Source organism: Cervus elaphus, chromosome 1 (genome assembly GCF_910594005.1).
Source record: "Cervus elaphus chromosome 1, mCerEla1.1, whole genome shotgun sequence".
In the NCBI taxonomy this organism is placed as follows: domain Eukaryota; kingdom Metazoa; phylum Chordata; class Mammalia; order Artiodactyla; family Cervidae; genus Cervus; species Cervus elaphus.
The window spans coordinates 29857823-29884109 of record NC_057815.1 but is presented as its reverse complement, the minus strand read 5'-3'; the positions used below and the strand labels follow the sequence as shown (position 1 = coordinate 29884109).

At 37.9% G+C, this 26287-nt stretch overlaps 2 protein-coding genes and 1 pseudogene across 6 annotated transcripts in view; 1 reads left to right on the top strand and 2 right to left on the bottom strand.

The window, feature by feature from the left end:
- Nucleotides 1-185: 185 nt before the first annotated feature.
- LOC122703791 lies at nucleotides 186-283 on the bottom strand (annotated as a pseudogene).
- Nucleotides 284-5919: 5636 nt separating this feature from the next.
- Nucleotides 5920-14495, bottom strand: CWC15 (CWC15 spliceosome associated protein homolog). 3 transcript variants are annotated; one of them, XM_043898035.1, is made up of 7 exons: nucleotides 14346-14495; nucleotides 12904-13042; nucleotides 12206-12318; nucleotides 11525-11613; nucleotides 10322-10435; nucleotides 7448-7566; nucleotides 5920-6385 (listed from the first exon to the last, which is right to left on the bottom strand). In XM_043898035.1, the coding sequence occupies exons 2-7, from the start codon at nucleotides 13032-13034 to the stop codon at nucleotides 6256-6258; spliced, it is 696 nt and encodes a 231-aa protein (XP_043753970.1). In that variant the 5' UTR covers nucleotides 13035-13042; nucleotides 14346-14495; the 3' UTR covers nucleotides 5920-6255. The 3 variants fall into 3 exon arrangements, with proteins under 3 accessions (XP_043753970.1, XP_043753979.1, XP_043753987.1); XM_043898044.1 differs by having other exon boundaries at nucleotides 13814-14433; XM_043898052.1 differs by having other exon boundaries at nucleotides 14274-14411.
- A 145-nt stretch (nucleotides 14496-14640) lies between these two features.
- Nucleotides 14641-26287, top strand: part of LOC122691469 (lysine-specific demethylase 4D-like) — a 28400-nt gene continuing 16753 nt past the window's right edge. Inside the window, exons 1-3 of one of the 3 annotated variants that reach the window (XR_006340419.1) lie at nucleotides 14641-14938; nucleotides 16536-16629; nucleotides 17267-18770. The gene's annotated coding sequence lies outside the window, so the exon portion shown is untranslated. Of the gene's footprint in view, nucleotides 16630-17266; nucleotides 18771-26287 lie in introns of those variants that run through there. The other 2 variants (XR_006340418.1, XM_043898007.1) reach the window with 2 other exon arrangements.

The following is a 26287-nucleotide window of genomic DNA, read 5'->3' as shown; positions in this document are numbered from 1 at the left end:
TATTTTTCACCAGTACATTGATTTAGTTTTTTCCTTTAAATCTTTAAACCATGTGAAATTTATTCTGGAGGACTTGTGAAGTAGCTATAGGGGAACAGATCCGTGCTGGCCCCCAGGACAGCACATGTCTTCCCTCCATTAAGACACCTGGGCAAGTCTTAAATGCAGCTGATCTGTATACTGGCAGAAAGTCTTGGGAGCCTGAATTTCGTGTTGTCAGGCCCGAGAGCCTCTTCCATCCTTGTCAAGGGGAGTGCTAACCTTCTCTCCTTTCATACAACACTGGGAGCCTGAATTTCTACTGGGTTATTTATCACTCGATTCTCAGTCTTTTAAGGGGTGCTTCCCATGGCCAAGTTCTGATGAGGCCTGAGGCTTTCCGCCTCACCTCCCAGTAGCACAGTTGGAAGCTCTGAAACAAAATGCAGCTGGCTGAGTTGGCTTCTCTGCACCAGGGTGGCTGGCTTTAGAGTTACCATCACCTGGTTCCTTTGGTTTCACGGTTTTCCTGCACAAGGGGCCCAGAGGACTTGCACCCTTGGCTACTTCCTTCCACTGACTTTGAAAGTACTAAATTATCTGAATCTAAAATGGGCTTCTTTCTTTACTGCCTGAATGTGTCTGTCTTCCTCTGGCCTTGTGTTTGACACTAGCATGTATTTTCTACCTAACTTATTCATTAACTTTACTGACACCATTTACTGAATAGTTCATTCTTTCTTCATTGATTTTTTTTTGAAGTATAGTTGATTTACAGTGTTGTGTTAGTTTCAGGTATATAGCAAAGTGATTCAGTTATATTAATACATATATATGTATCTATTCTTTTTCAAATTCTTATCTATTACGGGATATTGAGTATTGCTCCCTCTGCTATACAGGAGGTCTTTGTTGGTTATCTATTTTATGTATTGTAGTGTGTTTATGTTAATCCCAAACTCCTAATTTATCCCTCCCCTACTCTTTCCCCTTAAGTAATCCTAAATATTTCTATGTCTGTGAGTCTATTTCTCTTTTGTAAATAAGTTCATTTGTATCTTGTTTTTAGATTCCACATATGTGATATCATGTTATATGATATTTGTATTTCTCTGAATTATTTCACTTAGTACTGATGATCTCTAGGTCCGTCCATATTGCTGCAAATGACTCCATTGATTTTCTTGTTAAGATTTTTCTTATCTACAAAATTATTTTATGTACCTCATTTGTGTTCAGACTTTTTATGTTCCATTTTTTCCCATCTCTCTATTCTGTTGCTAGCACCACACTAATTTTTGTAAATTTCTAATACATTAAAAAAATTTTTCTTTTTTTAATTAATTGATGATTGCTGTACAATATTGGTTTGATTTCTATCATACATCAACATGAATTAACCATTAAGTGTACATATGTCCCCTCCCTCTTGAGTCTCCCTTCCACCTGCCGCCCATCCCCACCCCTCTAGGTTATCATCTGTTTGAGTTTCCCGGGTCATTCGGCAAATTCCCGTTGACTGGCTGTCTGCATATGTTAGTGTGTGTGCCTCCAAGCTACTCTCCATTCATCTCTCCCTCTCCCTCTTCTCCCCCACCCCTGTCAGTATATCTCTTCTCTGTCTGCATCTCCATTGCTGCTCTGCGAACAGGTTCATCAGTTCTTCTAGATTCCTTATATATGCATTAATACATGATATTTGCTTTTCTGTTTCTGACTTACTTTGTATAATAGGCTCTAGGTTCATCCACCTCATTAGAACTGACTCAAATGCATTCCTTTTTATGACTGAGTAGTATTTCATTCTGTGTATGTACCACAGCTTCCTTATCCATTCATCTGTGGATGGACATCTAGGTTGCTTCTGTGTCCTAGCTATTGTAAATAGTGTTGCAGTGAACATTGGGGTACATGTGTCTCTTTCTGTTTTGGTTTCTTTGTACATTTCATTTTTAACTGGTGGAGAAAATCCCTCTCACTATGTTTCCTTGCCAGAATTTTTTCCTGGCTATTCTTACAAACTTATTTTAACAGAAAAATGTTAAGCAATTTGGTCAAAATATCCATGAAAAATATCCCAACCTTCTGAAATTTCATAAAGTTTTTTAGGGGTTGGAGAACTTATATCTTCCCTTATTGAGTCATTCCATCCAGGAGTATATGTTTTGCTACGTTTACTGTATTTTATTAATGCCCTGCAGTGGAATATTACCTACATTTCCTATTAGGTTTATGACTATACGTTTTCCATTTTCTGTAGCTATCTTGACAGAGATGATTTTCCAGCATTTTCCTCACTGCTTGTCGAAGGCTTTAAATAGGAAGGTGGCAAGGGAGCAGCTCTCCCGGGGCTGGAGGGAGGTAGGGAGCCTGGTCTGCAGGCCCACCGCCCGGGCTCGCGCGTCGACGCTCTGTGAGCTTTGCCACTTCTGTTACCTCAGTTTTCTCCTCATCCACAGCTTTTTCTTCCACTGGGGCTTGTTTGAAGTCAAGGCTTTCAGAGAGTGACTTAGCACCCAGTGCTGATTTAACCTACACTCTGGAAATAGGCCTCTGAGGCCAAGAGCTGGGCTTTCAACAGGGTGTGAGCCTTGAGGAAATTTCAGGATGACGTGAGAGCCCTTCCTTGTGACAAAGTCAGAAGGTTGTAACTGATTGACTTTGCTATACACCTGAAACTAACTCAGCTTTGTAAATCAGATATATTTCAATTCCAAAAAATTAAAAAGATAAGCCTCTATTTCACTTGAGTTTCTATCAGTTACTTTCTAAAAAAAATATTTTATTTATTTGGCTGTTCTGGGTCTTAAGTTGTGGCATGCAGGCTCTAGTTCCTTGGCCAGGGATTAAACCTGGACCCCTTGCTTTGGGAGCACTAGTGTTACCACTGGACCACCGGGGAAGTCCCTAGTGGGTTTTCAATCCTAGTAACCAAGCAAAACCAATCAATCCCTGTTGAGGCCATACTTATAACCCAAGGTAAACTCTGAAGGGTTGAGAGGGTGCTCAGCCACATCTGACTCTTTGTGACCCCGTGGTAGCCTGCCAGGCTCCCCTGTCCATGGGGTTATTCCTGCAGGGGTACTTGAGTAGGTCGCCATTTCCTTCTCCAGAGGATCTTCTTGGCCCAGGGATCAAACCCACATCTTCTGAGTCTCCTGCACTAGCAGGTGGCTTCTTCACCACTAGCGCCACCTAGGAAGCCCTCTGAAGGAATTGCTGCTGCTGCTAAGTCAGTTCAGTCGTGTCCGACTCTGTGTGACCCCCATAGATGGCAGCCCACCAGGCTCCGCCGTCCCTGGGATTCTCCAGGCAAGAACACTAGAGTGGGTTGCCATTTCCTTCTCCAATGCATGAAAGTGAAAAGTGAAAGGGAAGTCACTCAGCCGTGTCTGACTCTTACCGACCCCATGGACTGCAGCCCACCAGGCTCCTCTGTCCGTGGGATTTTCCAGTCGAGAGTACCAGAGTGGGTTGCCATTGTCTTCTCCACTGAAGGAATTGGGAACCTCTTAATTCAAAACTGTAGGAGAAGGAAATGGCAACCCACTCCAGTACTCCTGCCTGGAGAATCCCATGGACAAAGGAGCCTGGTGGGCTACAGTCCATGGGGTCGCAAAGAGTTGGACACGAATGAGTGGCTAACACACACACACACACACACACACATTTTTATGATAGAACAAACAACAGGCATTCAAACTTTTCAGCAGCGCGTGCTATATGCTAGAAGAAGCAGGTAGAAAGACAACATGGATGAAATCCCTACTATATATCTGCCAGGTACTCAACCTTAAATTGATTCCCGTCAAATCCCCTTACTCATCACCCTGGTTACTGCTGTTTCATAGGTGAGAAATGTCAGAAGGGCTATTTCACACAAAGAGAAAGTCAAGCATAGCAGTTAAGAGGTGGTGGTGGCGGTTTAGTTGCCAAGTTGTGTCAAACTCTTGCAACCCCAAGGACTGTAGCCTGCCAGGCTCCTCTGTCCATGGGATTCTCCAGGCAAGAACACTGGAATGGGTTGCCATTTCCTTCTCCAAGCAGTTAAGAGGATGGTTTGCAAATAGACACTGCAAGGTTTGAATCTTGGCCTTATTCTCTTAAGGATTTATTACTTGGCTTGTTTTTAAATTTCTCTTAGAAACTTCAATTTCCTTGTTTATAAAACACAGAAAATAATGACACCTGTCTTACAGGGAGCAGTGTTGATTACATGCATACAGCACAAGTACATTTGGTGAAATGTTAGCTAGTTCCCTTTAGTGGAACCCGAGGTGACAGAGCTGGGCTTCTCATTCACATCCACCCTGCTTCCAAGTCCAGGCTCTTGGCAGGATTAGACGGTTTCCTCAGCCACACCTACGCAAGATGTGCTGCAAGGAGAACTTTAGGCATTTTTGCAAGGAAGTCTGTTACTGGCTTTATAAATCTGAGAACTGAAACTGTACCATTTTTATGTGTCCTTGATCTATGACCAGTTACATAATGTCTCACATTGGAAAACATTAGGAAAATGGATTAAAAAAATCATTGAAATTAGTTTTACTCTGATTCTTCCTGAATCTATTGGGTTCCAATAGGTTATCTGAAGTAAGTGGATCTCAGAGTAAGGGTGCACCTAAATTGGGCCCTTGAGTATGAGTTATAAGCCTTTTATATACTAAAAAGTTTTATCATTAATTGCTACTTCTTTTCCTCAAGACTTTACCCATAATCCCAAGAACTACTTTTGGACATCTTTAAATAATGCTTCTCACTTCTGTACGCACATTTTCACGTAGTTTTAGACACTCACATGTGTCCCACCATGTATTAATGCTGATCCAATCACTGAGCCTGAATTTCCTTTCCTTAGCTTTGAATAACCCAGTGTTTCCTTCCTATGTAAATATTGCTATGAAGAAAATTGAAAATGACAGTGAAGGCACTTTAGAAATTCAAAGTTGTAGACAAAAACATTTCAGTATTATAAAAGGTTTTTAAAAAACACTAATCAAGGGACTTTCCTGGTGGTTCAGTGGCTAAGACTCCATTTCCAATCCTGGGGGCCCAGGTTTGATCCCCGATCAGGGAACCAGATCCAACTAGGACCCAGCACAGCCAAATTAAAAAAAAAAAAAAAAAAAGAGTACACTTGTCAAGGTATTCAGACGTCAACGTAAATTGCTCAGTTGGGAGAAAAACCAAAAACACAGGGCATAAACTTGGTCAAGACCTGGGCGGTAATTCCAGTTCTCCTCTGGACTCAGGTTAACCCGTGTCCAAGCTTCCACTGGGGATCCTAGAAGAGTTTAAATAAACAGCCAGTGATAAATAACAAGTTGTTTTTGCTTTCAAGGTTTTACCTTTAACCCTACCAAGTTTAACATCATTTACAATAGAGGAATCCTATGAATGGGTCTCTACCTGTAGAAGATTCAACTTCCAGTCTCACTTTTTCTAATAAAATGACAACCATAAAAATCCTAGCCAAGGTTTAGGGAAATTTCATTTCCCATCTGTGTAAATGCTCCTATTTCCCGTATCCATATCCTCGTGTTTCCAAAGGTTTTATTTCATATATTGTTTGATGTTACTCTCTCAGGCTTTGCATCTAGTGTCACTGTGCAAACTCTCACTCAAGAGAAACATGGCAGCTAGGTATCCAGAACACAGGTGAATGCCACTCCTGGGCACACTTAAGAAGCTCTTGTCTGGGGCTGAGAGAAAAGAAAGGGGCAACCCCAAAGTGAGACGTACCCCATGCTCCCTCACACACGCACTTGGGGAGCTTTCTGCTCGACAACACTCCTCTCTGTGTTTGGACCAATATAGTGGTCCAAAATGGAATCCCTTTAATCTTTCATCACACTTTTCAAAAGATACAGGAGACATGAATTAACTGACTTGAGATATGACGAGAAAAAGCTAACATGCAAAGAAATACAACACACAGAAGAAAATATGCAATGTTTTATTAGCTGCATATACTTCAACAAACAAGTTGGGGACACGGATTTGGCTATTTAGATTATTAAAAATATTTATTATAAGCAGGTTTCTTTTCCCATATTTAAGAGAAAACACATGACTGGAAATATTGAGATGGAAACTGGGTTAAACCAATTCCCAAGTCCTTACCAAGTAATTAATCAATAAAGGAAAAGATATTTTGGAACTAAAAATTAGGGAAGCCTATACACAATTTAGACATGGGTGGGGAGGGAAAAATAAATCAAAATGAAGTCAGATCATTTACATGTTATAGCCTTCAATTCAGCACATAAAACTGTACTATTTAATGTATTTCTCCATGAACTTTTTGTGAAATTCAGATCGAAGCGTATCATTTACAAATCTTTTGTCTTTCTTCTGATCATCTACACCTTTTGCACAGTTCTTGAAGACAACATCATCATCCCACCTGAAAGAAAAAAAAATAGAACAATCTTACAACACCTGTATCAAGAGATAAAAACATCAGGTGAACTGCAAAGCCTCCTCATGCTCAACACGCATGTCATTCGATGCTGCAATTATACCCAAAAGAATAAGTAAATTTTAAGAGGTGGTTGGCTTGCTTTTTCGTAACAGGAAGGGTAATCCCTATTTTAGAATATACACAACATTCTCATTATTTCTCCAGTATAAGAAACTTTGAGTTGAAAAAGCAGAAACTGCATATTTAATGTTTTCAGGTCAAAAACAAAGAGTCGGCACCTGGTACTACCCTGATTAGTATGGACAGGTCTCAAGGATAACTGGGCAAGTCACTATAGTCACATTACGTGGTTTTAAGGATTTTATATATACTCTTACCATTTAACAATTTAGGACAAAAGAAGAAACTATTAGGGTATAATAATTAAGGCTCATATGTTGGCCCACATCTACATTAACCACAAGGAAAGAGCAGCTGAAGAGCTTAGGGCAGGACTCTGGTTAAGATTCTCTTGGCTGGCTTTCATAATGTATAAATTAAAAAAAAAAAAAGAAAGAAACAAACAAACAAACAAAAAACAGGCAGCCCGGGATGGGCTTAAATACATGTTTTAGACAAAATAAAGACTATTATTTCAAAATATCATCTAGCATATAAAACACAAACTCATATATGCAATATATGGGTTCTCACAAACATGTATCAAATGAAAGCCTATACAATGTGTGCTTATGTGTGGATGTACGCATGTCAGAGGAAACTGCACGTGGAAAATCAGCAAAGAACATGGGCATCTTTGAAAAGGGTTGTAAGTCATCACTGGTGCAGTGCAGAGAAATGTGAAAAGCTGAGCAGAGCTAGGTCAAATGTAATCTGCACATTAAGACATGTTTCAACCTCCAAACATTCCTATCTGCACCAAACAAGGTAGAACCACCATATAGCTTAATACAATAAAAAAACTACACATACAACTTGTATTTTATATATAATCTGTACTGTATACATATACATAAAATCTCCAACTTATTTACTGTACAATACCTTCTTTTAACTTTGAAGTTGGCCTGAGGCTGGGATGGGCCAGTGAGATTAAGAAGAGGGTTTCCACTCAGAATGTTTTCCATACGAATCCTTTCTTCTTCAGCCTTTTGTTCTTGTTCCTGTCAATGATATGGGAAAATTCATAAGTAAAAGATTCATTTACTTATATTAACTCTGGCGTCAATCTTATTATCATAACTCATATTTTAAAAGACTTAGGATTTTTAGGGAGAGATGGGATAAGCATCAAGATAGCACTGTTTTTGTTTTTAAAGATATACCAAAAAAGTCTCATTTAGTGAAATAATTTGGCACTTTCATTATAAATAGTTCAAGTTTGTTAGCATTCATTAGTCTCCTTCTGACTTTGAAATTCTTGAGTTGCATATTTAAATATATTTTCTTTCTTGAATTACATACAAAGTTACATAATTGCTTAGAGAGTATATCAGTAAACATTCTAATCATTTAAGAACATGTTAAACATCAAAAAGACACATTTAGCAAAGCAATTTATCTCAATTTCTAAAGAAGGGTTAATATAGCCAATTATAAATAATCTTTCGATTCAGTAGCAATGTAAACTTGCATCTCTAGGACTGGTGACAAGTTATTACCAAGAACAATTTCCTGTTATTTCCTTTAGAGTTATTGGTTGATTGCCACACACAGCACTGGGGAAAAAGGTGCCACTCTTTCCATACTCCAGTACCAGGTACAGTGTTTCATGACCATGGGTATACAGGATGGACAGCCTGTGGTTTACTCCAATCCAAACCATCTTGTTTTGTAAATAAATTTTACTGGTACAGTCTCATTCATTTATTTATGATTCCTATGGCTGCTTATCCTACAATTAGCTGAGTTGAAAAGTTGTGACACAGAGGCTATGTGGTCTGCAAGCCTAATATAGTTACTATCTAGTCCTTTATAGAAAGTTTCCCAGTCCCTGACATAGGCTGACTGGTTTGAAAATGTTTTGAATCACCTCAAAAGCCAGCCACGAGAAAGCAAGATAGGGAAATAGGTACAAAACTGTCATCTGACTCCAAAATACACCAACACACATTTGTACAAAGAAATCAGATGCATCTTGCAAAACTGCCAAGAACTTCTGTCTAAAATGCTTATGCTCCTTAAATAAAGGTTTATGCTCCAAATGCATTTAATTGTCTCTTTCTGTTTCCACAGCTGTTAGGAAGGCCACAAGAATTTGGAATAGAAAAACTGCCCTCTTGTGGTGCACAGGCATAGGAATGGTCTTATAGTTCTATTGGAGTTTTGCTATCCTATGCCAAATTTTGACACGAATTGTTATCTTTAATGTTTTTACTCTTCCAATCTGAATTCTAACTGTCTTCAAAGCCTATCCCCAATTCTACCTATTTTCTCAATTCTTCCCTGGCCCTTCTGACCCACATGAGTTCTACCTCCCTAGGTTCCAAGCATAGCCTATATCAGTCTTTTTCCTTTTTCTAAACAGAACAATTCTTGGTTCAAATAAAATCTTACAAAGAAGCCCACTTAAAAAAAATTTTTGCTCTATTCTGGTTGAAAGTGGAGGCAGATAGATCTACTTGAGGGTCTCACAGTGTGTCTAATTCAACATGTTCCAAACAGAACTCATCATTTCTTTTCTCTGCACTGAAGCATACCCACCCTTCCACGTTCCCTGAATTAGTGTATGGCACTCACACAGACCCAGGAGCTGCCACAGCTAATCTGTCACTTTTCTCTGGTCAACTTTATCTCCCTGATAGTTAACATCTCTCAAATTCAACTCCGAGCATGCAAGACTCTCCTAACAGGACATGAGGATTATTCAAACAGCCCTCTAATCAGTTCTTTCTTGCATCCTCCACACTTTGGCCAGAGTAATCTTTCTAAAATGCACCCCCAACCCTACTATCTCCTGCTGAAATTGACTAGTTCTGCATATCCTTTAGAACAGAGTTCAGAGTTCAAACCGTTTGCATTGATCTACAAATGGTTAGTGCACTCACTCACTCTTGACTCCTAAGTTTTATCTCTTATTGTTACTACTATGGGTAATTATGTAATAAATGTACATACTATGGATCCTATTTAATTTATCTGTCTTTGAGTTAGACATTCTTTCCTTCCAAATAGAGAGACTGTGGGGACTCAGAAACTAGGTTACATAAAATTTATTGACAGATGGCCTCAGCAAGTGCCTGGAAAGAAGACTGGGGCAGAAGACAAGGACAGAGGTAAAGATGGTTTCATTATATCTGTGGGTTCTTCCTAGGTAATGACTACATCTAGTCATCTTTGATTCTTCTGACACTTAATAGACATTGACTAAATGTCTGTTGAACAAATAAATGAGTGAAGAACAATTTAATGACTAGGTCTAAAGCATGTTTGAACCATTTCAAAAGAATTTCTAACATAACTAGGAGACTTAGGATGTCACAGAAATTACCAGATTTATAGACCTACAGGTGCTATAACATCTAGACCTGGCAAGGATGATTTCTAACATAAGGTGCTACTACTGCTACTGCTGAGTCGCTTCAGTCGTGTCCGACTCTGTGCGACCCCATAGACGGCAACCCACCAGGCTCCCCCAATCCCTGGGATTCTCCAGGCAAAAATACTGGAGTGGGTTGCCATTTCCTTTTCCAATGCATGAAAGCGAAAAGTGCAAGTGAAGTTGCTCAGTCGTATCCGACTCTTAACAACCCCATGGACTGCAGCCTACCAGGCTCCGCCATCCATGGGATTTTAGAGGCAAGAGTACTGGAGTGGGGTGCCACTGCTTTCTACGAAGGTGCTACTACTTGAATTAAACAACATTTCTGCTATAATTTATGTGAGAAGATGTAAAAACATTTAATATGCTGGTTTTACCTTCCTGGCCTGCTCTTCAGCTCTTTCTTTTTTAATTTTTTCCAGCTCTGCAAGAAGAGCTGCAGTGTCGTCATCATCACTCTCCTCTTCAAAATCTTCATCTTCGTCTTCCTCCTAAAAAAGAATGGTGATGGCAAAGGAGGTTAGACACAAAATAGGCATAAGTCATTTTTTTTCCATAAAAATGGCACTTATCAAATCTTTGGAGCAGGATTAATTTTCCCAGTGGGAAAGATAAATGTAGCTAAATAAAATTAGATCAGCAACCAAACAAAAAGTGAAATAAAACCTCACAAGTAGCTTATGACTACTTACTAAAATGTACCTTAAAATGTATTTTAGACATTATAGCAGCTAATAGTATCTTTCAAATTTACATGATCAAATAAGGATTTACACACGAAAATAATTGTAAAACTGGAGAAGGAACACTTTACACTGATACACACTAACTACATACTTTGACCCTGAGGGTCAAAACACTTTAATACTGCTCAAAACAACTAGGAAGTCTAAGAATAATTAGAAGTACAGAACAGGGTGCTAAATTCTCAGAGTAAAATAATTTCAAATGAATAATCATTAAATCTCACTTAAAACTGAGTTTCTTATACTGAATTACTATGTTAATTTTTAATTTAGTCTATCAATTCTAGAATTACTAACATATATGCTTAATTAGATGCCACCCTTTAAGACTTTTCTCTGTATGTAGAAAACCACAAATTTAGTGGGTCTGTGGGGTTCCACTAAATTTGAATGTTAATGAAAGTGCCAATCCTTAAAAACCTTCCACTTAGATCACATGCCTCCCTAAACACAGAGGGAGCCATTATGCCCACTGAACGCGTGGAAGAGGCAACACTGGTTGAGAATAGGGAAAGGTCCCTACGTTCACTGGAGGGGATGCTACTGATGAAGAGCCCAGTCTGAAGAGGCAGAGCTATCCATTTCCATGGTTTAATACAGGGAATTATGTTTTAGGGAAGCACACCTTTCTGGCTCTCTAGAGATCAAACTTGAAATCTGATTAACAAGATAATGCTTTTTTTGTTTTAAAATAAACTGAAGTCAGAGCTGTAACTGAATAATAGTAAGTAAATACAAATTGCTTCTTAAAGCTAAAAAAGTAAATTAAAAAGTATTTCAGATAAATGGTAAGTAAATTACTACATGCAGATGAGAGGAAGAAGTAAAACATACATCTGTTAGGGGGTCATCTGCATCAAGGTTGGCAGCAGGAATCTGGTCCAATCGGGGCTTCTTTGACACTGAAGAGGAGGTTGTATGTTCTGGGAGAAAACAAACATTAGTTAGCTCACTGAATCAAATCCTGAATTTCCAGTAACATTTTAGGGACTTGTGGGCACAGAGAGCTTAGATCTTAAACCTGACAGTAGGGATTATAACAACAGGGGCAGGCAAATAAGTCTTAGACAAATACTTGCTGAATGAGTTAACAAAAGTACTGATTTTAGTATGGGAACTGTGGCCTCAGGAAATTTAGGATATAGTTTTACACATGCTAAAAATAAAAATGGAAGAACTTCATAAACAGAAACCATGGGGACTTAAAAAGTCTGGCTGCTGTAAGTAGTCAAAAACTCCTTAATCTGAATTGAAAGAATGGTTGCTAAATATACCCTAGTTCTAATAAGAAGCATAAAAAGATGAAATTGGTATCAATTTCATTGTCATCTCTAATCCAACCCAATGTAATCTAATCCAATCAATCCAATCCAATCTTTCAAGTAACTGCTACAGCTCTTACCCAATTTTAAAAGCAAACAAACAAAAATAATAATCTATTCCTATTACTACATGAAAGAAAAACTATTTGTCAACATAATGTCATGAGAGAAATGTCTAAGGGAGTGTTGGTACCTCGGGTTGGCCGATCTCTGTTTTTCTCTCTTGCAGCAGCTCTCTCTCTCTCTTCCAACTCTCTCCTGAAGTCACGGTTTCGAACCTCTTCAGGGGCATCCTGAGTGGTCTGTCTAAAGTAGAAACAGAACAAGGCAAAGTTACTTCTAAAAAACAAATGGCTGTAATAATAGAAGACAATTCAAGAAACACAACTTTATCCTGAGTCCCTAAAGCATAAAATTCCACTAGGGGAATCAACAAGATCATTAGTCTAATCTGAAGGTTACTAAGAGGCATCCTGTGATGTCAATAACCTCAAACTAAATCAACACACTTTCCCACAGTAAGGCAGCAGGCTGATCAAAACGCCTTCACTTGTTGTTAGTATGTTAACTCAGGGCTTGTTACAGCAACACTTTTAATCTCATACTGATTAGTATTGATAGTGCTTACTCCTCCTGACAGAATGTGTTACTAGTCATTGTTCAATCTACATATAGAAATTCCTGGTAAACTGGAATTTCTGCTTAAGGAATATCTGGTAGCACTTTCAAATCATGGAGCATAATTTTGGTGTCAGAAACACTACTACATTCTACCCCTATGAAAATAGATAACTTGAGTGATAATAACCCAAACACGCTATCTGATGACCATATCATTTAACAGATTTGGTCTTGCTTGTGAAACAAGAAAAAAATAAAAGGCTTCATTACCTATATTTTATCTTTGTATGAGAGGGTAGGTCTCTGCTTGAATACTGCTTTGAGAGCTGGCTCAAATCACCCTCACCTTTTCCTCTTCCACCTCTTGCAGGTTCAAAAGTTGGCCGAGCTGCTGTTGTCATCTTTTATGCTTTGAAGAAAAACAGTGCCAAGTTATTTTAACAAACTTTCATCTTGAAAAGCATTAATCAATATCCATCCTTGTGAAATAATTGCCCTAGCTCATTCCCTCAAACATCTGTGACCCCTGGCAAGCCACCAAGTTTAAGTTTCTGTCATCTGCGGAATGGGGATATTCCTCATAAAATTATTATATCAGGAGACTTGACACATCAAAACCCTTGTAAAATAGAGTACAGTCACGTCTGAGTTTTAAACATCTCCACTCAACCTCATGCCACCAGACTCCTTACCCCCATTTCATCTAAGCCTCACACAGAACAGGTGACCAACCACAAAAACAAAAACATCTTTAAAAAAAAAATCACTGACACAGTTACTGAGTGTTCTAGAAAAAAGTGTGCTAAACTTCAAAGACAGTTACATAGGCAAATATCTCCAACAATCTTTTGTTGATCAAATTTCCTCCAGCAGCAGCCAACATAATATAAATCAGATCTTTTGCAAGTTACTATTTATGAAATGCTGGAAACACAAGAGCCCACCCTCAAAGAACTCTGATAACCAAAAATTAGGGACCCGTTTGTGGTTACTGAAACATCCTCAAGCGTCAGAAAAGCAAGTGTCAGGGGGAAACGATATACTTCTCTAGATTTTCCGGAAAAAAAAAGGGGGCGGGGGGAGAGGGATGTATCCAGAGAGACAGAAACAGGGTTGCAGGCCGCAGGGGAGCACCGCCGCCTCCCCCAACGGAGAATCATCCCTGGGGCGGGGAGTTCACCTCCAGGCTATCACAGGGAACCCGCTGACTCTTCTCCCCTATCCCAGGGGGCGAGGGGCGGCCCTCTGCAGAGCCGCCTTGGCGCTGCGCTCTCGACGACCAGCCGGAGACCAGGGACACGCTCGCTAGGGGCCAAGCGCCACCGCTCGCCTGCAGCTCCGCCGCCGCCTCCGCCCGTACAGGTTCTCTGACTCCGCCCCCAGCTGCCCCTTCCGGCCCCACCTACAGCCGGCTCTCCCTGTCGGCGGCTCCGGGGCCTCTGCGGCCTAAACCGTGTTAGCTGACTCCGCCCCCAGCTGCCCCTTCCGGCCCCGCCCACATGCCGCTTTCCCCGTCCAGCCTCTCTGGGGCCTGCTCGGCCCGCACTGGATTCTCTGCCTCCGCCCGCAACTGTCCCTTTCCGGCCCCACCCACACTCGACTATCCTTGTCTGGAGCTCTGGCGCCTCCACCGCCCGCACCGGTTTCTCTGCCTCCGCCGCCAACTGCCCCTTACGGCCCAACCCACAGTCCGCTTTCGTCTTGCCGCTCACTTTGGCCGAGCTCCGACGCCGCTGCCTCCGGAGCTCATACAGACGCCATCATGACTCTGCTCCCAGAAACCTCCGCACCCGCGGCCAAAAAAAAAAGAAAAAAAAAAAAAAAAGCCCAAGACCCGGAAGCAAACCCCGAACTCTTCTGCCGCCCTTCGCAGGCGGAGGCAAGGACCAATCAGCGGAGACCAAGGTGGAAGTTGAAGTGACGACGCAAGGGGCGGGGCTGAAACTGTCTAGGGGGCGGGCATTTGAAATCCGTCGTTTGGAGTAGACCGTGAACGTCGGTTTGTACCTTCGAGAGCCAGTTAATGTCTCTTCCGTCTTTTCCTTTCCCGACTCCCTCTCAGATTCCTTCATTCCGGTACTGCGTGAACGGAGAGCCGCGGGTAGCCGACACCAAATACCCGGCTAGCGAGAGAGCATAGAAAAGGATTACACCAAACTGTTTAAAATCCAACGGCTCCTGCTTCCTTTCTCCTGAGCTAGACCCAGCAAGCCTAGAGAGTTGGGCTACGGAAAGTAGTATTTGCATTTAATTGGATATGAAGAAAGAACAAATATGTACGGGGGCAACCACGATCTTTATAAAGGTACCATTCCTGCAAAAATATTAGTCTTCACAACGAAGGTTGTATTCGTAACGTTCGTTAAAATTTTTACTTTTAAAAAAAGCCTAAGTTCTAGTGGGAGGGGAGGTGTCACTATTTAGATTTATTTATATACTAACCGACATTGAACGTTTAGGACGGTGGGCCAAACTGCCAGGAGCCCTAGATGCAGTTAGTATTGTAAGATGGCTACTCATGCAGTTAGGTGAAGTTTTCATAAGGTAACAACAGGAAAATAAAAACATCACGTATCGTCCTAATTCCTTCCCCCACCAAAAGCCCCCTGGGAGCGTGGATTTTGTTTGCCTTTCTAATTCAACTTGGTATCTAATCACATAATCCTTGGCCACAGTAGATGCTCAGTAGATATTTGTTAAACAAATGAAAATTCAACTCCCCCAACTTAGTTTCAAATGTAAAGAGCTCATAATATCGAACAGAAAAAAGCTTCCCCCACTCACGCCCCCAGAACCCTTTGAACCTTAAATGAAACAAAGCATTAGAAAATGCTTCCCTCATAAAATTCAAGTTGCTAATCTTGATTTTTCTCAACAAAGGTATTACTCTCCTAACCTTCCACGTCTCGGTAAAGGACACGACTACCATCAGGCTACTTACTCAAACCAGAATCCCAGGCCTCCTGCTTAAATTCCTTTTCCTTCACTTTTCTCATCCCGTTTACTTGCAAGTCTTCCCTATTCTACTTTCAGCATATACCCCAGATTTCATTCCACTGCCTTAGTCCAAGCCACCGTCATTTTCTACCTGGATTGTAATTGTCCCCTAATGATCTTCCTGCTCCCACTTTTCTCCCACAGTTAACTTTGCATATAAAAATGAGAGGGATCTTTTAAAATCGTGAATCAGGTAGTGTTACTCTCCTGCATAAAAATTCACTGCACTTAGAATAAAAATCAAATTTCTTAATGTGACCTGACCTGAGAGTTTTTAGGGTTTGGTTCCTACCTATCTCCCTGGTTTCACTTCTAATCATTGTGCTACACACTAAACTCTAGCCACAGGCAACTCTGCATTTCTGTTTCACAGACTAGATTTCTTTGCACTGGCTTTTCTCTGTTGTATGTGCCTCGGTGTAGCTGTACTACCATTCTTCCAAGTCTCAACTCAAAGACGACCTCCTCAGGTTTCCTGACATCTACTTTTACACCCCCATCCTGCCAATACACAAATAGCATCACATCACCCTGTTTTATTTTGTCATAGTACTAAACACTTCTGAATGTATTGTTTGATGGTTTATTTCCTTGTTTCTTGTCTGAGAGGCAGTGTAGCAAAGTCATTAAGAGGAAGGAACCTATAGTCAGCCTGTTTCGGTTCTGAAATCTAGATCTGCCTTTTCCTAACTGTAACTTCAGGCAAGGTATTTACCCTTTGCCCTCAGTTTCCTCCTGTGTTAAATGGGAATAATTCTAGTTTCCACCTCATAATGTTATTATAAGAATTAAGTGAATTAATACTAGTGCTTAAAATTTTCAGCAGACAGTATTTGCTAACCAGATGTTAATTATTGTTATTATTAATAACATTTTTATCATTATTGTCTATCTTCCTGTATTAGAACATAAGTTCCAGGGAAGCAGAAACCTTGTGTCTCTTGTTCACTGGTGTATCCTCTGCATATAGAACAGTGCCTGGCACATAATAGGTGCTGAGTAAGTATCTGTTGAATGAATGAATGATTAGCGCACTCTGAAGTGGAGGAATGACATGAATGGCAAGGTGGTGACACAAATTAGAAAACCCTTCTAGTTTTTTATTAATATGTTCCAACTTATCAGCCCTGAGTCAGTCACCTGGATTCATTCATCTCCCATTCAACCACATAACCTTTTGGTCTCCAACCATGATTATATAACCACCCCTGTAGTTTCATTAACACCAACTTAAAATATAATTAGCCCACAAAATTAAAAGCTTTAGCTTAAATGGTCTGCAAGTATTAATAAGGAAAAGAAACTAAAAAGTTTGCTTAATAATTTTAAAGTAATAGTGAAAAGCCAAAACTCTAAAATTTTTTTATTTAAATGACTTGAAAATATTAGGTAAAGTAAGATTAACTTAAAAACCTAATTCGCCCAGTCAGCTGGCAAAAAGCATACGTAACTAAGAATCCTCATTTTAAAATCATTTCCACAGAAATCTAGGTGAGCCCTTTATTCTACCCAGCAGTCCTCTTACACTCTCCTAACTGCTTATTTTCCCACTCTGCAGTATCATAATTTGCCACATTCTCCTTTCTTCTAATCTACACACCTCTTCCACCCTCCTTTCCCTCATTTTGTTTCCCAGGAATGGATAATCATCTGACTTCCCTGAGAAAATAGAAGCTGTTTTTCTCAGAGGACTCCTCATCTCTCCCCAGCAGATGTACTGAGCTGCTTTTGACTGTGTCCTTACATTGAGCTTTCCGTGTATTAGAAGACGTGAACACACTGTTAGGTAACCCTAATCCTCTCCCTTGTTCTCTGGGTCTAAATCCCTGCAGCCTTCCTGGAAACTGGTGTCTGGCTATATTTCCTAAAGCAGTGCCTGGCACCAATAGGTGCACATAAGTGTTTTCCAAATGAATGAATGAGTGAATGCATGAGAGAGAGAGTGAATGAGTTTTAACAGGAAAAAGAATATCACATTTTGCTGCAAAAAGTTATTACCTTAATCTTTATACCTCCTTACACTTTAAAGGAGAAAAAAGTAATTTTTATTCTGCTAGTCTGAAATCCAGGTTTAAAGTGAAGATACACCAAGACCCAGAAAGATGCTCTTTTTAGGAAAGAATCTCTAAATGAAAAATCAAGTGATTAACAGGCTCTATAAGTACTATCAGAATTTTAATTCAGTCAGCCCACCCCTGATTAGATCACAGATCTAACTCAGTCAAACTTCCCTCCTCTTCCCCAATTCTAGTAAACCCTCTCATTTACAAAGTTACCAGCCCACAAAGTGTGAAACTTTTGCTTGAAAATGAAGGAAAAAACCTAGAGGTTACAAGTTAGAAATCACATTTAAAAAATAAAAATATCAAAAATTTTAAAAATCACATTTAAAAAATAAAGTAATATAAATAATCTGAAAATGACTGGTTTTGTAAAGTTATTGCTCTAAACTGTTTTGAAAAAATAATAAAAATAAAAAAATAAACCGTTTTGAAAAGTGAAAGGAATAGAAAAATAAGCTTACTTTCTATCAACAAAATCCTGTTTTTAAATGCAGATGCTTTGGATACTGGAGAGATGCTTTCCCAGCAGTAACCTCAAGATGAAATTTGCTGATGCTCCAGACTAGATTACTGGACCATATTATAGTTTAATCACCTCTTACTTAATCTGAGCACTTTGCTGCTTCACTAGCTAACCAGTCTGTTACTAATTAGACAATTAAAAACAAACATTAAGAAACAGTTAAACAACTAAAATACAGAAAATGAAGGCTAGAAAAAGATATGCCAGGCAAATTCTAAGCAACAACAATAAAGAACTTCATGTACCAATATTAATTATAAAAAGTATTCTTTAGCATTAATAAGGAAACTTATGTGAACATCATATTGCATCACAGATATCTATGATATTAACAAATTAACATTGATACACAGAAGATTGTAGAATGTATGCTTATTGCATTTATATACGCATATATATTTATATATTGCATTTATATTTGTATATAAAATCCTTTAACCAAAAAAGAGAATACACATTCTTTTTGATAAACAATGAATATGTACAAAATTTAATCAAGTATAAAGTCCCTGAATAAATTTCAGTAAATGTCTATGTATTATTTTTAAATGATAGTATTTAATCTTGCCAATTTTTTAACTTTATATAAATGAATCGTATATGTTTTTTGGTGTTTTGTTCCTTAATGTCTATTATGTGTAGCTGTGGTATAATATATAGAATTTCACTGCATAAAAATGCATCCTATAACTTATTTCAATGGTTATGTCTTCAGTGTATTTATAAATAATGCCACCTTGAACATTGTTGGAAATGTGCAGAGCTGTATGTGTATACTTTTCATATATATATATATATATATATATATCCCATCATCAAGGTAAGAATTCTCCCTGTCTCATAATCCCACTTGATACTGTACCCTTGGTACTGTCCAGCTTTTCCATTTACCTCCTCTGGTTAGTGCATAGTGACATCTTCCTGGGGTCTTAATTTACACTTCCTTGAGCACTGATTTCCTTTCATGTGTTTATTGTTCATTTGGATTTCTTTTGGGAGGCATCTGTCCAGTCGGTTGAAATGTTTTTTCTTGTTGATTCTATGGCTTCTTAATACTCTGGGCAACAGTTCTCTGTCACTTATTTGTGTTGTACATAAATTTTTCGTTCTTTTTCACAAGGCGCTTTATGTAGCAATATTATCAAATGCATTCTTTAAGTAGTGTAGCATTAACAAGGACACAAATATAGGCATCTTACTGCATCACAGAAATCCGCTAGGAAATTAACTCCAAATTAACAACGTTGATACACAGAAACAATATGTGTATAGACATGTATGATTATTGCATTTGGCTTTTTGGTATATTTTAATATATAAAAATTAATACCAGAGCAGTTCATTTTATTAATTTTTTTTTCCTTTTTGCTTAGTGCATGGTATTTCTTGGTTAAAAACTTCTTCCCTGGAGAAGGAAGTGGCAACCCACTCCAGTATTCTTGCCTGGAAAAGTCCATGGACAGAGGAGCCTGGCGGGCTGGAGTCCATGGGGTTACATGACTGAGCGTGTGTGCACGAGGGTGGAGGGAGATGGGTTGGGAGCAATAAAGTGGTAGAACTAAAAAAAAAAAAAAAATTCTTCCCTACTTTGAGATTACATTGATGTTCTCAGATATTATCTTCTGAAAGTTTTATAGTTGGGCCTTTCACAGTTCTACTAGGAATTCATTTTTGTATATGGTATAATAGAAGAGTCTTAGCATCTGATAAAGCAAGTCTTCTCACCTTGTCCTTTTATGAGTGCTTTGCTATTCTGTGTCTTTTGCACTTAAAATTTAAGTTGTCTTATTCTACGAAAATACTTTTGGGATTTTGATTGGGATAATGTTGAATCTATAGATAAGTTTAAAACCTGATGTTTACAAAATTGAGTCTTCAAATCTATTATCAAGTTATGTCTTTTCCATTTATTTAAGTCTTCTTTAAGTTCCCTTAAGTAAATTTATATTATCTTCATAGAAGTCTTGCAGATTTTTGTTAGCTTTAGCCTTGGATACTGTTTAATTTTTAATGCTATTGTAAATGGCATCTTTCTTAAATTTTAGTTGTCTAATTGTTAGTTGCTGGTATATATAAAGATAATTGTTTTTTATATATTGCTGTTTTAAATTTAGAGACTGAGCACTTTTATTAATTAAGATGGTTCTTTCATAGATCTCTTGGATTTTGTACATACAGTCATTTCTAGGAATAATAGTTTCTTTTCTCCCCCTCCCCCTTTCCCTTTTTTCCTTGACTTCTTACATTGCGTAAGACATCCAGGACATACTGAATAAAACAGGTGGTCACAGGCATCCTTGTCTTTTTCCTGCTTTGAAGGAGAAAACTTTGAACTTTTAATTATTAAGTGTGATGTTTACTGAAGGTTTGGGGTAGATGTACTTTATTCAGTTAGAAATTTCCCTCCAATTTATAGTTTGCTAAATGAATGGCAGATTTTTATCAAATACTTCTCTGCATCTAGTAAGATTATTTTTTAATCTTAGTGTGTGTTGTTATATTAATTTATTTAAGTATCAACTAACCTTTCATTCCTGGAATCAACCCATCTTGGTCATGATGAATATATTGTAGGGATCAGTTTACTCAGTTTGTATTTAGGACTTTTGCATCTATGCTTATCAGTGAGATTAGCCTTTTATTTTCCTTTCTCAAAATGTTCTTGTTGGAGACATGTACATACAGTTTGTATCATAAAATTTTTGGGGAAATAGTCTTTCTTTTTCTATTCTTCAGGAAAATTTGTCTAAGATTGAAATTATGTCTTCTTTGAATATTTGGTAAAAGCTGCTGGTGTAACCATTTATAGAGTTTTCTTTGGGAAAAGAGTTTTGATTACTGCTTCAGTTTCTTTGCTGGTTATGGATATACTCAGCATTCTGTTGCTTTTTGTGTCGATTTTGCTATTTATATTTTTCTAGGAGTTTTTTCATCTGAATTTTAAAGTATGTCGGCTTAAAGTTGTTTTTACTGTCTTTACTTTCTTTTTATGTCTGCAGTGTCTGTAGCGATGACTTCTTTGTCTCTCCTAATGTTGATTATTTGTGCCTTCTGCTTGTCTTTACCATTTCACCAGGGGTTTGTTGGTTTTATTAGACGTTTCGCAAAGAAAACTACCATTGGTTTTGTTCATCCTCTTTATATTGGTTTTCTCTTTCATCAGTTTCTGGTCTTATTTTTACTATTTCCTTTGTTCTACTTTCTTTGCTGTACTTCTGACTTTCTGCAGTGGATGCTGAGTTCATTTAATTTTCCAGTCCTTTTTCTTTTCTTAGATATTTATTTAAGCCTATAAATCTTCCTTTTAATACTGTTCACTAGTATCCCTCTAGATTTGAAATGTAGGATATTCATTTCTTTAGGATTTCATTTACTTTAAAGTATTTTCTAATTTTATTTTTACTTCTTTATGATTACAAGTTTTATTTAGAAATGTATTTTTAATTTTACAAAATATAGAGCTTTCACTATCATTTTAATATTAATTTTTAACTTTATTGTTTTGTGGTCAGAGGACACATTCTGCCTACTTTGACATTTGTTAAAACTTGTTTTATGGCCAGAGTTTTATAGTCAATTTTGCAAAATTTCCATAGTACTCAAAAATATTCTGCAGTTTGGGAGACAGTATATATCCCTACCTCTAACAAAAATGTTCTAAATGGTTGAAACAAATAAATATGAAAAAGAGAAACTAAAACAAAATCTTTGCTACGCCAAAATAAGTGGATACTTTAACAAGAGATAAGGAAACAAACCATAAAGGAAAATAGTGATAAATTAGGCTACATTTAAATTTTGAAAACACCTGAAAAATACACCATAAACAGATTGAAATGGAGGTGGTGCCTAGGATAAGATATTTCAAATCATACAATAGATGTAGAATTAGTATCTCAAACATTTAAACATTTAAAGAACTTTGACAAATCAATAAAGGAAAACACTGAAAAAATGGGCAAAGGACATAATGTAATTGTCAAAACCCACAAAAAGTCAATAAATCAATGAAAAAGCATGAGTCACACAACATTAATATTAACAAAAGTATAAAGGTGATAAATTACTTTGCCAATCCAATCACCAACAACTAAAAATTTGACATTATCAAATATATCTGGGGATACAGAGAAATAAACTCTCCTACTCTGCTAGTGACTGTGTTAATTAGGAAAATCCACAGGTAAGCAACTTGACATTGCCTAATAAACTACAAAGTATAGTTTCTATATCATTAAAAAACAAGACCAAAATATCTAAGCTAAATAAATTCTCACATGTAATTACTAAGACACATGTAAGATTTTTAATGCAGCATTGTTTACAATAAAAAACAGTAATAATATTCATCAAAAGAGAAATGCATTAAAAATTTTTTATGACCCGCTATATATGTACATAGATAAATGCATCTTGAAGCTGTTAATGTTGAATTTAAAAATTATAAAAATTAGTATATTTGGTATAAAATCACTTATACAAAATAAAAATAGCAAACACACGAAACAATACTGTATATGTGGACACACAGCAGACACATGTGCATGTGTGCTCAGTTGCTCAGTCATGGCCAACTCTTTGTGATCCCACAGACTGTAGCCTGCGAGTCCGTGGACAGTCTCCTTTGTTAATGGGATTATCTCAGCAGGAATACTGCAGTGGGGAGCCATTTCCTACTTCAGGGAATCTTCCTGACCCAGGGATCATTACTGCATCTCCTGTGTTGGAAGGTGGATTCTTTACCACTGAACCACCTGGACACACACACAAAAGACATCCACAGATAGAAAATGAACCAAATTCACGATAGCTGTTGTTTTGGGGTTGGGGAGGAGAAGGAGATTAGGATTTGGGATTTAAATCTGAAAGGGATTTCCACTTCATCTGAAATATTTATTCTATTTAAAAATACTTGAACCAGGAAGAAGACCCTTTAGGATGTCTGTTCAGCATTACACTGGAGATTCTAGTCAAGGCAGTTAGGTAAGAAAAAAATAAAAGTTATCCAACTTGAAAGAAATAAAACTATCTTTATTGACAGCTTGATTTTATATAGAGAAAATCTTAGGGAATGACTAAACTACTACAACAAATAAGTTCAACAAGATTGCAGGATACACAAGATAAATACACATAAATCAGTTGATTTCTATACACCAGCAAGATCTGAAAATTAAAACATTCCATTAACAATATCATCAAAAAGAATAAAATGTTTAAGAACAAATTCAACAAAAAAGATATAAGACTTCTACACTGGAAACTACAAAACATTGTTAAAGAAGATCTAAATAAATGGAAAAACATTCCATATTCATTGATCAGAAAATGGTATTGTTAAGATGTCAATACTCCCCCAATTGTTCTATGGGTCCAGTGCATTCCCTATTGAAATTCCTGCTGGCTTTTTTTCCCCCAGGAAAAAAAGTTTATCCTGAAAAAGGTATATAAGTGCTAAAGACCCAAAATAGCCAAAACAGTCTTGAAAAATAATAAAAAGTTTGGAGAACTCATACTTCCACATTTCAAAACTTCACTGCAAAGTTTCAATTATCAAGCCATTGGTATAGGGACAGCTATATGTAGTTTGATGACTAACTGTAAACTTGAATAGGATCAACAAAACTTTCAAGACATTTCAACAGTGAAAGAATAATCTTTTCAATGCATTGTTGCTGGAATAATGGATATCCTTAAACAAAAGTCTGAATCTGGATTCCTCCTTCACACCATATTTGGAGAAGGAAATGGCAATCTTCTCCAGTACTCTTGACTGGAAAATCCCATGGACAGAGGAGCCTGGTAGGCTGCAGTCCATCGGGTCGCAAAGAGTCAGACACGACTAAGCAAGTTCACTTTCACTTTTTTCACCTCACACCATACACAAAAACTAAGTCAAAGTTAATCATAGACCTAAATGTAAGCTAAAACTATAAAACTCTTAAAACATAGAAATGTATCTCCATGATCTTGAGCTAGGCAATAACACCAAAGGCATAAGCGATAAAGAAAACTGATGGATTCATCAAAATTCAAAACTCGTGCACTTCAAAAGATAGTTAAGAAGGTGAAAAGATAATCACAGACTGGGAGAAAATATTTGCAAATCATATATTCAAAAAAGAACTTATAATCAGGACATATAAAGATCTCTTGCAACTCAATTAATTATAACACATGCAAATATGAGCAAAGGATTTGAATAGAAATTTCTTCAAAAAAGATATATGAATGGCCAATAAGCATAGTGACAAATGCTCAACATCATACGTTGTTAAGGAAATGCAAATCAAAGTGAGATACAACATCTTACTAAAGTGCTATAAACAAAAAAGACAATTACGGATATTGGTGAGGTTCCAATTGAAGAATTGGAACCGTCATATATGGTTGATAGAAACTGAAAATGTTGCAGGCACTTTGGAAAAATAGTATAGCAGTTTCTCAAAATGTTAAACATAGGGTTAGTATCATCGTTCAGTTGCTTAGTTGTGTCTCACTCTTTGTGACCCCATGGACTGCAGCACACCAGGCTTCCCTGTCCTTCATCTCCCAGAGCTTGCTCAAACTCATGTCTGTTGAGTTGGTGATGCCATCCAACCGTCTCATCTCCTGTCGTCCCCTTCTCCTGCCTTCAATCTTTCCCAGCATCAGAGTCTTTTCCAATGAGTTGTCTCTTTGCATCAGGTGGCCAAAGTATTGAAGCTTCAGCATCAGTCCTTCCAATGAATATTCAGGATTGATGTCCTTTAGGATTGACTGGTTTGATCTCCTTGCTGTCCAAGGGACTCTCAAGAGTCTTCTGCAACACCACAGTTCAAAAGCATCAATTCTTCGGCACTCAGTTTTATGGTGCAACTCTCACATCCATATATGACCACTGGAAAAACCATAGCTTTGACTAGACAGACCTTTGCTGGCAAAGTAATGTGTCTGTGTTTTAATATACTGTCTGTGTTTTGTCATAGCTTTCCTTCCAAGTGGCAAATGTCTTTTAATTTCATGGCCATATTCATCATCTGCTGTGATTTTGGAGCCCAAGAAAATTAAGTCTGTCACTGTTCTATTGTTTCCCCATCTGTTTGCCATGAAGTGATGGGACCAGATGCCATGATCTTCATTTTTTGAATGTTGAGTTTTAAGCCAGCTTTTTTACTCTCCTCTTTCACTTTCATCAAGAGGCTCTTTAGTTCCTCTTCACTTTCTGCCATGAGGGTGGTGTCGTCTGCATATCTAAGATTATTGCTACTTCTCCTGGCAATCTTGATTCCAGCTTGTGCTTCATCCAGCCCGGCATTTTGTGTGAAGGACTCTGCGTGTAAGTTAAATAAACTGGGTGACAATATACAGCCTTGATGTACTGTTTTCCCAATTTGTAACCAGTCCGTTGTTCCATGTCCGGTTCTAACTGCTGCTTCTTGACCTGCATACAGGTTTCTCAGGAGGCAGGTAAAGTGATCTGGTAGTCCCATCTTGAAGAATTTTCCACAGTTTGTTGTGATTCACACCATCAAAGGCTTTAGTGTAATCAATGAAGCAAAAGTACATGTTTCTCTGGAATTCTCTTGCTTTTTCTATGATCCAGTGGATGTTGGCAATTTGATCTGTGGATCCTCTGCCTTTTCTAAATCCAGCTTGAACATCCAAATCCAGCCTGAACTGGAAGTTCTCAGTTCATGTACTGTTGAAGCATAGCTTGGAGAATTTTGAGCATTACTTTGCTAGCATGTGAAATGAGTGCAATTTTATGGTAGTTTGAACATACTTTGGGGTTGGAATGAGAAGTGACCTTTTCCAGTCCTGTAGCCACTGCTGAGTTTTCCAAATTTGCTGACATATTGAGTGCAGCACTTTTCACAGCATCATGTTTTAGGATTTGAAAGAGCTCATCTGGAATTCCATTACCTCCACTTGCTTTGTTACTATATGACCCAGCAATTCCACTTGTAGGTATCTATACAAAGAAAAAATAAAAACCTGTCTACTTAATATGAATGTTCATAACTGCATTATTCATAAGAGCCAAAAGAGTACAACCCAAATGTTATCAACTGATGGATGGATAAATAAA